Raw genomic sequence first — 15,037 nt, 5'->3', positions numbered from 1 at the left:
GGAAATATGTCTTAAATTTCATAATTGTTTTTGGGAATAGGTCAGGAATAACATAATCATTATGACACACAACTAATTCCCATGAAAATTTCTAGGTTTTCAGTTTCTGTTTAATTGGCTTGATTGCCTATCTGTTGGCCAATTTAACCTGCATTAATTACTACAGCATGATAATCAGTCTGGATGTCTGACAGGACTGGTCTCTTCTTGTTTTTCATCTTAAAAAGCACCTTGCCTATTCTTTTACTCCTACTTTCCATATAAATTTTAAAACTACCTTGTTACAATCCACACCAGCAAGTAAAACACTTAGCATTTGTTTGAAATTTAATTAAATTTATAGATTAATTTGAGGAGAATGACATCTTACTACAGACTTTTCCATAGTAGCACTATGGATATTTTGGGATGTATGATTTTGTGTTATGGGGCTGTCTTGTATATTGTAGGATGTTTAGGAGCAATTCTGACTTATAATATATCTATAGAAATAGCTCCCTCTCTTTGAGACAAAACTGTCTTCAAATGCCAAATACTCCCTGTGAGTCAAAAGTACCCTAGACTGAGAAGTGCTGCTTTAAAATATTGAGTCACATTATCCTTGGCAGTAATTAATTTGGATGATCTAAAGTTTAAAATAATTTATGATTGATTGATTGGTACTGGGGATTGAACTTGGGTCCTTGTGCTTGTGAGGCAGGTGGCAGAACCACTGAGCTAAATCCCAGGCCCTATAATTTATTTTTAATTTATAATAATTTATAGTTTTTCCATAAAGGTATTATAGCTAATATAGACAGGTGTGGTGGTACATGCCTGTAATCCCAGCACTCAGGAGGCCAAGACAGGAGGACGGCTACATATTCAAGGCCAGCTTGGGCTACTTAATGAGTTTAAGTTCAGCCTGACCTACACAGTGAGCTGCTGTCTCAAACAATCAATCCAAAAAAAGTATTACAATTATCCTCTAGAATTTAACATGGAAAATATTTAAACTAGAATTTATAATAATAATCATTTTACAATTTTGTAGAAATTCATGTGATTTCTCAATTATTTGATTATCAATTTCAACTGAGCAAAATTACTGAACTTTCATTACTTTGACAGTATTTTTTATATTATCTTCAATTTTCTGTTAAACAATTGTGTTATCTACAGTCAACACGTTCCCACTTTGTTTCTTCTTTTCCAAACTTTTAAGCATTTATTTCATTTCAATTTTGTGTCTTTTTTTCAGGGGGGTACCAGGGATCGAACTTGGGTCCTTGAGCTTGTGAGGCAGGTGGTGGAATCACGGAGCTAAATCCCTGGCCCCTTCTGTCTTGTGTGGGGTGGGGGGTGGAGGGGTGGGTGTGTTTTTAAATTAATTTTGTTGGTACATTTTAGGTATACAAAATAATGTCATTCCTTATCCGGGATTTGTACTTTTATATAATATATCTTGATTCTTATTTTTCCCCATTCCCCTGCCCTTCCTTCAACCCCTCCACCCCTCTCTATTTACAAAGACTTTGTTTCCATTTTTTCATTTTCTCATATCAATTCCACTCTCTTCTTTCCTTTCCCCTACTTTCCCACTTTCCCTTCCTCTTTGGACCTTTTCTTCCTATGAGTTTCTAAAAATTATATATTTGTTGCTGACTTATAATTTTAATTATAATTGATATCATAGTCTCCATCATGGCAATTGTTTAAAGCTTATACGATTTCACTTATCTGCACAATGCTCTATGCATTTTTGAGAATGATATACATTATATAAGACATGGCTGTAATATCAAGATATTGTTATAAGAATTAAAATATCAGCTTCGCTAATTGTTTTATTTATCTCAGTACTATAGAATTATAGATTTTGCATTGTATAACTTTAAAAAATCTTTATGCGAGATTGGTAAGTCATACCTTTACAAACTGATAAAAATTAACTTCATTAGAAAAATTAAGAGAAATTAAAATCCTCTACTACCTCTTTTATGCACAGTCTCATTTACAAAATATTCTGCAAGAGCTGGGAATAACCATGAAAACGGTTGCATTCTTAGTTGCTGGCTAAGATCTGTACACTGGAAGCTTCAAAGTAAATATGTTAAAAAAGCAAATAATTACACAGTCCCTTGTCTGAAATTAGGATGTGACTGCAATGCTCCCCTCCTAAGCTTTCTGGCAAACAAAAGTACAGGTATGTGTCACACAAGGGCTCTAGTGAAAGGAGTACATAAGGTAAAGGGTGTCAGACAACCAGGACGGCTCAGTTTTCCTGTGTCCTCCCTCAGCAGGTGGGAAGGCCATTTACTGCAAATCTTGTGTTTTTTGAGTGATGTTCCCCTAGACAATAGCAAGTCTACAGCAAAGTGTTACAAAAAAGGCTTCAGTGAGCACGGAACTTAGGAATTACACAGAGCATAGTCCTTCTAGCAGGCTCTCTGTTTCAGTGTGCTGATGTTTACTGGTGAATTCTTAAAGAAAGATAGAATGTGTAATGTGTAGTATTATATCCCAAATCTACTTAAAACAAAGGTTTGAAGGAATTCACTTTTTGAATTACTGCTAAGAGTATACTGTACTGCATGAATACTAGAATGATTATTTAAACAGAACTTTGGAGACTGGTATTTGATTTCTAGGAGTGAGAAACATCAAATTCCCAATTTAAGAAAAATGAAATGCACATTATATAGTATTCACAGTAAAATGGTAACTCTTTGTTCATGAAATTTAATCCTTGGATTAGTTAAACATATGTATCCAAATTTACATTTCTAACTTGTTTGAGCATATTTTACTATTTTATACCAGCTTATCTGATATTTAATTCACTATGCATGATTAAGGAACAGAAACTACATTTTTGAGCAAGAAAATCACCATTCATTCCGGTCAGCATCGCAATTGCAATGATATTGAGAATCAATGCAGTTTCCCTCCAATCCACAAGTACACTTGTGAGCCCCAGGCAGAGGGTGCCCCCAGTGAGAGCGTGTTTCATTGGTTCTTCCAATCCACCAGCTCAGTGGGGTTCCATCTGAAAGATAAGCATGAGAAAGATGACATCTACTTTGCCCCTGGCACCACCATCACTCCAATATAATCCCTGTACTCCCAGGTTGTGTGTGTGTGTGTGTGTGTGTGTGTGTGTGTGTGTGTGCGTATACACTTCACAAGTTACATTTTATCCCTGCAACAAAAATTGTGCTTTCCTTCGTTTAAATATATGTTTAAATGACTCCCATCTATTTTCCCTATAATTTCCTATATAATTTTCACTAGAAAAATATTCCTTAACTTCTTTGTACATGATGTTACATACTCTCCATGAAAATAATATTCAGAAAAACAACTGTTATCAAAACAAAAGCCACAATAATTTATGCCCTAAGAATAAATTTCTTTGAGATGATAAGATGCTCATTGAAAAAGTTTAATATCATAAAGAAATACTGGTCTATCTCATCACACTTGCTGTAAAGTTACACATTTGGAAAGTTATGGTACAGTTCAGACTCACTAGATTTTTTGGAGATATGTGCTTTTCTTGCATTGCTTAGCCTGTCTACTTAAATGGATACTAAAGAAATAGCACCAATAACTTTTCACACCTGAGATGAATATTATGCTCAGAAACAAAGTGCCCCAGGTCACTCCTAACTCAGTCATGCAGACATCCAGAACCATCTCGTTAGCACGGGACATGATTAAATGGCTGACCTAGAGAGGGCCTGAGTTCTACAGAACCAAGTGTTAAGACAAGACGTGCTGTTTATAAAACGGAGTACTACTCAGCCATAAAGAATGAGAAACTAGAGACAGTTGTATCCAATAGATGCGCATTGAGGCCATACTCTTATGTGAAATAAATAGGACACGTGTAAATCAAATAGTTTCTCTGGTAGGAAAAACTAAAAAGTATAAATAAGGATCGAAATGTATAACTGATAATGTGAAATAAAAAGAAAAGGTCTAAAGGAGTAGAGGAAGTGGAAGGGAAAGAAAGAAGGGAAAAGAAAAAATATTAGAAAAGGAAAAACTGGAAACAAAGTCTTTGCAAATAGGGAAGGGTGGGGGGGTGAAAGGAGGGCAGGGGAATGGGGAGAAAATAAGAACCAAGATACATCAGGTAAAGGTGCACGATCCCAAGGATGAATGGAACTCTATTGTTTACCTAAAATGTACCAATAAAGTTAATGGAGAAAAAAAGAAAAAGAAAGCAAAGGCATGCTGTTGGGAGTGGGAGTCGAGTGAATATTAAAGTAAACACATAATCACGGTACACATGGCCAGATTATGCTGAGTGAAAAAATCAATTCCCAAAGGAACTTACTCTGAGATTCCATTTACATAACTTTTTTAAGAATAAGGTTTTATTATTGTATGATTCATATAATTACTAAATTTACCATAAAGTTTAGAGTATTTACTTTTATGGCTCTTTCGTACCATGCTTTATCTGAATTCCAATATTAGCTTACTTAACAAAGACAGAACTGATGAGTTATACAGTTCTTTTTATTGGTACATTTTGAAGTACATAATGATTACATTCTTCATGGGGAGTTGGTGCTTTGTACACCACACACCTTAATTCTTTCTCTGTAATCCCCTCCACCATCTCTTGGAGATACGTACGTATGTCTGTGGTACAAGATGATCACATTCCTCGTGGCAACTTGGTGCATGTACACAGCACGTGACAATTCTCCGCTTTTAACCCCATTTCCCTGCTCTCCCTTCCTCTGTCTCTCGGTCCCCTTCCCATATGCCAAAGACCCATCTCGCTTTTTCCTACTGTCTATCTCTTATTCGGCATTTTATATATGAGGTTTCTCACATAAGAGAAACATGCAACATTTAAATTTGAGACCATAATGTAAAGTGAAGGAAGTCACACACACACACATCACATTTGTGAAGGGAAAAGAGCACAGAATGGAGAACAGTCCGGTGGTTGTCGGGGTTTCCAGCTGATGAGTTGAAGCAGGAAGCAGGTGTGGTTACTGAGGGCCAGGGGAGGATTCCTGTGCTGGTGGGAATGTGCTTATTGAATGCATCCGTTTCTATACCCTGGTTGTGATGGGTAGAAGGTACTTGGTTTCTATCTATTATTTCTCACAAATGTATGAGGCCACAGTAACTTCAAATCATTTCAAAACATTAAATTTAGCTTGGCATGGTGGGGTACACCTGTAATCCCAGCCCTCAGGAAGCTGAGGCAGGAGGATTGCCGCCAAGTTTGAGGCCAGCTTGGGCTACATAATGAGTGAGATCCTGTCTCAAAACACCAAAAAAATATAAATAAATACATTTTAAAGACCTAGAAAATCATCAGGAAGAACTCTTTTTTCAAATGTAAACAGGAAAACTATCATGATAGGAGTAGAATGTCCCATTTCCTCTATTACAGTAGGTGAGTTCCTAGCACAATAGCTTCTGAAAGCTTACCTGTGTATCTTTTTAAAATTCTCAAACCCCAAGCTACACCTCAAATGAACTGAACTATAATTTCTGAGTACAAGACACAGACAGACATCAGTGCAATTACAGAGCCTCAAATCAATTCATTCCAGTGTTGCATGTATGAGATTAGAATTCTGCTGGCCTGCTTGTACCCACTAATAATGCAAATCAGGTCAGAGCTGTAATAAGGGAAACTCAAGCTATTTTATCCTCCTACTTCATCTCTACCCTAACCAGGAGCTTCTGGAAATACTAAGTCCACTCTAGATATTTGTCTAAATTAAGTTTCTATTTAATATTCTTCAGTAGCAGCATGATGGTTATAATATATGTAAATGAGCAATGCTTGTATGTTGAACATGCATAGAAAAGGAATACTAATGTGACTATAAAGTAGTTTTTAAAACTAATTTTATTTTCACTTTTAATCTCCCACTCTCCAAATTAAAAGTGGGCTGCTTTGAAAGAATCCTTATACCTAAAAGTATAGAAGTAAATGCTCAAAAATTAGCCAATTCATTAACTCACTTTGAGCTCTTTGGGAGGGTCCTCTGCTGGCCTGTGCAGTGTCCAGCCAAGCTCTAGCCCTTGGGAGGTGCTCACTCACCCACTCAGGAGGTGATGGGCCAAGTATAATTGATATAAACACCCGGAGAGGTGGGGATCAGGATCTCCCACTTCCTGACTTCTTACGTGGGTTATCTTCTTCATGTGGGAGGTCTTATACGGGGCCCATTTTTTCTGAAGAGGAAACAGAGACTCGGAAACACTAATTAGTCAAATTTCCACAGCTGCTAAGCAACAGACACGGAATTTGGAAGTGAGCTTAGAAATGGAAGGGAACATGCCCTGTACTCTTTGAAGTAGGTGGAACTGGCTGAGTGGCATCTAAAGAAGGCAGACTCCCCGACACAGACCTCATGGGGGCTGCCTCCGTCTGGCACAGTGGGGAAGATTTAAAGGTGAAAGTCAGGAAGAGCATCCCGGTGGAGGAAGGGGCAGGAAACGTCTAGCCCGGGGAAGAGCGTGGTCTGGAAATAGTCCACAGGAGCAAACTGGCCCGGAGGGAGGCAGATTAGGCCGGTGCAATACAGGTGGACACCCCTGATTCTGCATGACCCACCACAGCTGAGGGTACCCCAACACTGTTCACTTGTATTAATAGAAGATTAAATTAGGATGAAAGATTAAGATATAATTAAGATTAAATTAAGAAGATGAAAATTGAAGGGTGAAATTTGAGTGGCTTTATTTATTGTTCTGCTAATATATACTATTTCTGATTGCTAAATCTAAAAAGAAGAAAGACAAAGCAGTATTTAACTGTTACTGATAATAAGGTGCTTGTAATAAACCATCCGGCAGCTATGTTGGGGAGCAGTAGAGGCTCTGCAGGAAACTGCGAGAACTCCTGGAGGAGGGAGAAAAGTCAGCCTGTTATGCTGCAAGAAGAGCTTCCTACAATAACATCATGTGCATTTCTGAAAATTAAGATATTACACCAGGCAACGTGGAGGAAAGGGGCGGCCAGTAGAAAATCTATTGTACTAACTCCAATGATGATTTCTTCTTAGACCCAAGTGGGAGTAGTGGGTCTGGGAAATAAACAGTGACATCCTGTTGAGATCATCTAAAGACAAAGCCAAAAAGTGACAAGCAGAATTAAAGGTAGACTGCAAAGCCGAAAGAAGCATTATTCTCTGGGAAGAGCTGTTAGACCCATCCCACCCTAATTGGCCACTATACCCAAACGGTGAACAAAAAGCAAGTCATACTGTTATTAGCAAAATTTCCCTGAATTAAAAAAAAACTACATGCATGTCTCTCTATCAGGAAGACACATTTTATTGCTCAATTTACCCAGTCAAGAAGAGGCAGAGCCCTAGAGTATCAGGGCTTTGAACTAAGCTCCTGAAACTGATGTTGACCTGTACCTCTGACCTCCAAGTGTGCAACCCCCAGTCCCCAGCCAGGGCCCGAAGCCCAGTGCCCCTGAAGGTAGCTGAGGTGCCCTGAGGGTAGGAGGGAGAACAGAACTGGGGGTCCCACTTCCTGGCTTCTGGGCTACACCACACTTCCTGCAAGTTGGCTGAGCAGAACTGGCCAAGAGAAGCCATCACTGGGCTGGAGGTGTCTGTGTGAATGTGAAAAAAGAAACCTCTTTTAGTTTTTAATTGAAATTTGTATGCTTGAGAGTTTGCAACAAATTTAGGGGGTTGTATTTGTGTAACTAGCTAGAAGTCAGCCTCGAGGAGAATCTACTTGGGGAGAACGGATGATTAAATGTCTGTGACATCGTGTCTAAGAATATACAATGTACACAATGACTTTCTACTCTTAAAACTATTTTTTTTGTACAGCAACACAAGAACAAGGCCAAAGTGTGAGAGTACATTTCTCCTTTAATCAGTGTTTTCCTGATCTGTATGTGGGTCTATTTCTCTTATCATATACATTTTTAAAAGATGCATTTTGAAAGGATATGACCTACATACTCAAAGAATAACCCAAAACATGACTTTATTAAAATAGAATTGCACCAGCTCTCTACCAATGAACAAGCACTGATGACTCACACCTGGAGCATCTAAGTGAACCAACTATTCTGGTACAGCCCTGACCATCTGTTGGCCCAATGATATAATTTCCGATGTATTTGTCACCTTGATCACATAGATTTGTTTTGATGAAATAAAAAAGATAACTTTGCAGTCTGATAAGAGAACAAACATACTTGAGGTTCCTCAACATTCCCAGCAATGGCCCTCACACTAGGCAGTGTAAAGCAGAAACAGCAATAACTCCGAGAAGTTGCTTGAGGACACAGTAATCCTACTACATCGCTATCTGGCCCTTTAACCTCTCAACACCATATATTCAATATAAAGGATATCTTATACAGGGACTTTCCAAACTAGAGCTACTGGGAAGGATTTGTATGGATACACACCGTGAAGAACCAAACCTCAAAGCAATGCAGGTTTTGCACTGAGAAATTACTGCCCTTCACTTCATATCCCAGGATTTTAATGTTTGGTGCCAAATGTGCCTGAGACAAAGGGAGCAGCCTGACTGAGGCTTGCAGTCCTCCAATCATGGAGAAAGCAGCAAAGAGGGACAAGGAGGCCAGGAGTACGACTGGAGCAAATCTAGGTTCTCTGTCCCTGGGAGCAAAGGGACAATACCCATAAAGGGGCAGCCAGCACGAGAGACTGTGGATTTGAATAACTGAAGCAACTTTAAATTAAACAACCCCTGGATCCCTGGTACTTACAAAGCAAGATCCCAAAGGCTCCTACAGTAATTTCAGCCCAGGGAGTGCTTCCCATATAATGTCCTAACTGAGCACGCACAGCTTTTAATTTTAGAATTTCTAAAACCTGGCCTATTTTCTGTGTATATTCACCCTCAAGGGCTCTCCGATCAACTAAATCACATGTAGAGAAACTTAATAGAACTCTAAACTGGACATTGGCAATTGTTGATCACATGCTGTTTTTAGTCATGTGTCACAATTTCAAAGTCTTGTTGTAGTTCATCTATAGTCTGGTGGTCAATTTAATAGATTCACACATGGTTAAGATGCAATAAGAGAAAACGTCCCCAGTACCAAAAAGGGAAGGGTTGAGAAAATATCTGCAAAAAGAAGAGTAAAATAGTAATCTTGGGACATTATAGGATGGGCATTCCTTTTTATAAGATGCCATTTAAGTTACTTCTGCCTGTGTTATAATCAGCCCTAGGTGATCCAAGGAAGGACAGAAATGATTGTTTTTCCCCTCATTTGTGCATTATTTCTTTTAAGATTATATAAATTAGAATACTAGCATTGGGAAGGACTTTAAATAGCAGCTAATGTAATCTACATATCATATTCATAAAAATTTTAAATTTTAAGTAATCTGCACAGTGGAAGAATACAGCTGATGACCCTGAGTGTGGTCCTGTGGAGAGGGTCACTGTGAGGGTGCTGGTGTGGGGAGGGTTTCAGAGTCAGAGCCAGGGCTGAGGGAGATGCAGCAGGCCCTGTCTACCTTCTGTGGGGCCCAGAAGGAAACCGAGTAGTGCGTGATCCCTATACAGCTCCCAGTGGCTCATATAAATACCCAACTTATCAAAGCAAGCTAGTTTAACTTTATGATTTAGTTGCAATCAATAGCACTTAATAATAAAATTTATTCAAGAAATTATATGAAATCTGCAACATCTAATACACTTACTCCCATGATCCCAAAAAGAAAAAAGAGATTAAAGATTCATCAAGATCCATGATTCTCTGTTGCTAGAAACATCTGCATTAAGGACTGTCATGCCTTTTGGGGGAACTGACTCCTTGGCTTATCTGAGAAAGTCCTTATTTTTTCCTCCATTTTCAATGACACCTTCACAAGGTATAGTATTCTAAGTTGGTGGGAGCCTTCTATTGTGTTTTTAAAATTTCAATCCTTTAAATCTCACATTCCATTTTCTTCTTCCTTGTGTGATTTCTGATGGGTCAGATATAAGACTTACTTTGCTCCTTTGGATAAGGTGTTTATTTTTTTCCCTTTGATTTCTTTCAAGATTTTCTTTACCCAACTTTCTACAGTTTAAATGTACATGCCTAGGTGTAGGATGTTTATTTGTGGGGGGTGTTTATTCTGTCTTAGTGTTCTTTGAACCTTGCACATCTGTGCCTTGGTGGCTGACTTTAATTTGTGGAAAAATCTCACTGTTGTTTCTCTTCCTTTCTTTATTTCTTCTTCTTCTGATAATCCCTTTACATACAGAAGTCTCATTCTTTTGTATCTGTACACACTTCTCAGATATTTTGTTATGGTTTTTTCCCAGTCATTTTTTTCTCTCTGTTTTTCAGTACTGGAGTTTTTACTGTTATCCTCCCTCTTAAAGATGCTTTCTCATAAGCTCATAAAATACATTTTTCATTTCTGTTTTAGTGTTTTTGATTTATTGTATTCCTTTTAGCTTCTTTTTAGAATTATCATCTCTCGCTCACATTGACCCTCCATTCTAGTATGCTGTCTACTTTATCAGAGCCCTTAGCACATTAATCATAGTGATTTTAAATTTGCAGCCTGCTTATTCCAACATTCCTCACATTGACGTCGGCTTATAATGTTCGGTCTGTCTCTTCAAACCATCTTTTTTTCTTTTAGTATGCCTTGGGATTTGTTTTCTTGAGAGCTGAACATGATATACTAGTTGAAGTAATTGCTCTCAAAGTAGTAAGAAGCAGGGAGAGGGGCAGCATGCTATAGTCTTGTGATGAGCCTGTGCTTCGGGACTGGAATGTAATGTAATAAAGTGTTTCTCGACCCCTCCCACCACCCTTAGGCGGGAAGGGATGGCTGGAGGAGACTGTCCTTTCCCAAGTTGGCTAGGCCCTGAAAAAAATTCCAATGATTTAGACTCTGGTAAAATACTCTCTTTTGAGGGAACTCCTTGTTAAGTAAGAACAATGTTCTAGCTTTTTCAGAATGGTTCCTCCATCTTCCCCTTCTGGAAGTATTTTCTCTCATATTCACTGTAATAATCTAGTCAAGTTCCTGACAGGTAAGGCTCACAAGAGAATGGAGGCTCTTCTGTAACTAGAATCCCCTGGAGTTTTAAACCCTTGGACTTGCGCCCCCTGAGGCTCCAGCTATTTGTAAGTTACAGATGAACTTTTCCTATCCTATCTGTTTCCCAGCGAGCTTTCTGCTTAGGGATATGTATTCTGCTAAGTGGTGAATCTCTGTATCTGCCCATCTCTCTGATTTTGGGATCAGTGGTTTGCTCTGTGACTTTACCTCTCTGTTGAATCTAGGACGAGTTGTTCATTTTGTTTGATTATTTTACTTGATTTAAGATGGAAAGATGAATTCTGAGCTCCTTAGCATGCCAGGTGGGAGCAACTGGTTTTTGTTATCAGATATATATATCTTCAAACTACTGGAACTTTTCTAATGATTATTGCTTGATTTATAATACTAGATTTTTTTATTGGCTATAAGTAGTCCAGCTTTTGAAGTAAAGCTAAATTTTCTAGGGGAGAAAGAAGTCAGGGTTTAGTGAGTCAGCTGTCATTAACTAGATTTTTATCACTACAACTTTCATAATCAATTTCACTAAGCTTTGGTTTCCTCATCTTGTAATGATGATAATCAAGAACCTTCTAGTGGTGACTATAACTGAGTCCTTTGGTTTTTGCCAGAACTACTTTATGGGAAAATCTATTTGAAAAAGATGAAGGATGTGAATGAATGGCCACATGGCTGATGCTGACGATGTTGCAGATCCACAATTCACTGTTTGATTCAGGGAGTTGGAGAGATAATTATTATCTCTCAGCAGGACTTCAGGATTTCATTATCTTGGGCACATTGCTATGCAGGTGGTTCTGGATTTTCTGAACTTCCCCTTTAAGATTCTTTGCAATCTATGCAAAAGCATTTTGAACTCCTACATACTTTTATTTGTTTGTTTTCTGTTTCTTTGTGTTTTTTGACCCCTTTGAGCACTGACCAAATTCATGGCACTTTCAGTTTTTTTCTCAGCATACCAAATGAGAATTGCTTATTCTCGATTTCCACTTTCCAAAGAGTTGGAAGAGAGAGATGACAGCAAATTTTTGGAAAAATTTAATTAACTAAGAGGAATTTTCATGCAATCTTCTGTAATCAAACTGTGTTCACTTATAATAACATCTAAACTAGAATGGTTTATAATATAAAATAATAAAAATAATCACATTTCTTTGATTATGAAAATTACATACCATTCAAATCACTAAATTTTCTGATTAAATACTAGTACTAGGATGTACATATAATTTCTTAGTACTTTTAAAGAATTAAAGCTTTATATTTATTATGATTCATGTGAACAAATGTAAATATGAGAAGTATAGAAACCACAGGGCTGGCCTGGCAGAAAACTAAATCTTGCATATAATTTAACCCAAGTAAGCAAGAAATAGAAGAATAATCTATTGACAACAAAATAAACAAATATATAGGTAATACTTCTACTTAGCGTTATACAAGTATCAAATCACATGCTACTAGCCAGGTAAATTTCTTCTCAGTCTACACACAAAGAGCTGATACACAAGTCTAAAGATTATTAACATACCTGTCATATTGCAGTACACAAGAACTGGTCCCAGGGGCCCACTTCCATCTGCATCGATATAATAAGGCCCAGAGGGGCTCCCTCGGTACCTGAGGGCTTCACAGGACTGCTCGTAGATGGCTGTAACATCAGAAACAAAATAAATCCCTGCACATCGTAATGAGTGTCTAAAGGTTTCCATTTATGAATTGCAGACACATGATACACACTGCCCAACATCATTTTTCTTAACATGTATAACAGTATATCTGTTCAGAGAGAAAGGTATTTTTATTCGTATTTAAAAAGATGACATACATTACCAAATTAAAATGAATTTAGATGTTCAGTGCTCTATAAATATTTGGTATCTACAGCATTTCTATTTGGGGAAAGGAGGAAATAGTGTACTGGTGATTAAAAAATGAAGACAGAAGGGCCGGGGATCTAGCTCAGTGGTTCGGTGGCCTGCTTCGCAAGCACAAGGACCCAAGTTTGATTCCCGGTACTAAAAAAAAAAAAAAAAAAACGAAAAAATGAAGACAGAGTTACAGTGGGAATGTGATGATGTCATTTTCCTTCCTTTCTTTCTCTACCAGTGATCGAACTCGGGTCCTTGCCACTGCTAGGCAGGCAGTGGATCCACTGAGATAAATCTCTGGTCCAATAATGTCATTTTCAATAGTCTTTTGGCAATGGCTAGGGACTGCATTTTCTGTGTATAAATGTTATTTTTTGCTTTTAGGAAAAGAAGCCTAAATCTGAAACTCAGTGTAAAAGATTTGAAGGGAATTTTAGGGAAACCTGTGAAACCACATCTTATATGCTGTTGTTGCATGACTGTATGACAATGATATGTCAGAATTAAATGCTATAATTAAAGATGAAACTTTCATTCTACGGGTAAAAACTGAATATCTGCAGTACATTAATGTTAACCTATTTATGTAATCTGAGATTATCCAACTAATATACTATAATTTAAAAATACAGTAATTATATCCATTACTTACTTTTAAAAACCTACAAATGAGCAATTTAAAAAGATGAACTTTTAAACTAGAAACTTCTCTTCATTAAAAAGAAATTCATATTTGCAAATGACAAATCAAGATAGTTCAATTTCAAAACATTAGAGGAAATACTTTCGCGAAAGACGTCCCTATATAATGTTAATTTATTCTGAAATAATTGACTATTTTCATTTGTGCAAGTAAATGTTTTACCAAGGTATGAAAAACACCTGCAGCTGATGAACACCGTTAATCTGCAGGGTGAATTTAAAGACCAACAGGATAACATGTTCACCTAAAGGAAGAATCCATCTAAAGAAGCGAAAGGACGCTAATGGCCCCTGGGATAAGCTACGAGGCTGTTGCTAACCATGTGGACCCCCTCGCTAGAGCCCTGCAAACCATCTACATAGGCTAGGCTGGGGAGGACAAATAGAATAATGGATGAAATATTAGGACCAACAAATAATCATATGGGGAAGAGAAGGGAACATATTTGTGCCATTATAAGACAGATATTCTTCCATTCTATTGATATTCTATCGAGTTGTCTCTATTTACTTTCATAAATATTTACTGAACAAGTGTTGTCGAACACTTAAGTGACGTCAAGGAAAGAACTCAGAAAGGAGTAGCATTGGCTTGGGGCACTTAAAATGGAGTCAGGAGGCCACTGTGTGTCAGAGCTCAGACAGGTCTGCAGCTGAACTTTTGAACTGGGCTGCAAACCTTGCCCTTGGGTGTTAATCTTTGGAATACTGTGACCTTTGCTGACCTTTTGAACAAGGGATTCCTTCCCCCACGTCACTCGGAGACTGCTACTGTACCCAGTCCCTTCTTCACAAGATACCTTAACTTTTGCCACCATCAGTCATAATTCCTACTGAGGAGTGATGGAGTTTCCAACCCTCTCTTGTTTAAAGCTATAAATACAGCTGCTATTTAGGACAATTTCAGAACACATTTTCAAGATTGCTTGAATCTGTGTTTTCCTAGATTGCAATCTGCATTAGCCCCTAGTAGATGTGATTTTCTTTGTTCTTGACCAGGATGACTTTATTCTCAGTCGACAGACAAAATGCAAGGAAAGGTATGGGAGTATTTTTCTTTCATGTCACAACATGGGAGATGTACAGAACAGCAAAGGGAATAAATCTAAGCAAACTTAAGGTAAATATAGACAAGAATTATTCCATTGTAAATTGTCCAAATCAGCAGTGTTGCTTTAACAGAGGGAAACCTAAGTGGAATAGATTGATTTTCTGTCATTCTTTACCCTTTTCCATCCATATATACTTATTTCAGTAAGTACACATACTTATGGGAGTCTGGTAGGATTCACTCAAATTGGTAACCACTGTTACATTTGAGGTACAGGGTAGGGTTGGACACTGAGCAGATATGGAAGAAGGTAACTAGGAGAACTTTTGTTTTATGTGAATTGTTTGACTTTTTAAATGACTATACATATATAT

At 37.7% G+C, this 15,037-nt stretch overlaps 1 protein-coding gene across 3 annotated transcripts in view; it reads right to left on the bottom strand.

Annotated features, from left to right (window-relative positions):
* The window catches only part of LOC104853110 (contactin-associated protein-like 3), a 239,552-nt gene that overhangs the window by 33,932 nt on the left and 190,583 nt on the right, over window positions 1-15,037 (bottom strand). For all 3 annotated transcript variants that reach the window (XM_019205537.2, XM_010610958.2, XM_010610959.2), the window contains exons 12-13: window positions 12,571-12,690; window positions 2,872-3,028 (exon numbers count right to left, since the gene is read on the bottom strand). In XM_019205537.2, coding sequence (XP_019061082.1) covers window positions 2,872-3,028; window positions 12,571-12,690 — 277 coding nt within the window. The remainder of the gene's footprint in view (window positions 1-2,871; window positions 3,029-12,570; window positions 12,691-15,037) is intronic.

Source organism: Fukomys damarensis, unplaced genomic scaffold (genome assembly GCF_012274545.1).
Source record: "Fukomys damarensis isolate Sample0158 unplaced genomic scaffold, DMR_v1.0_HiC HiC_scaffold_27, whole genome shotgun sequence".
NCBI classification, from domain to species: Eukaryota; Metazoa; Chordata; class Mammalia; order Rodentia; family Bathyergidae; genus Fukomys; species Fukomys damarensis.
The sequence above is the reverse complement of the archived record's forward strand: the minus strand, read 5'-3'. Positions and strand labels throughout refer to the sequence as shown.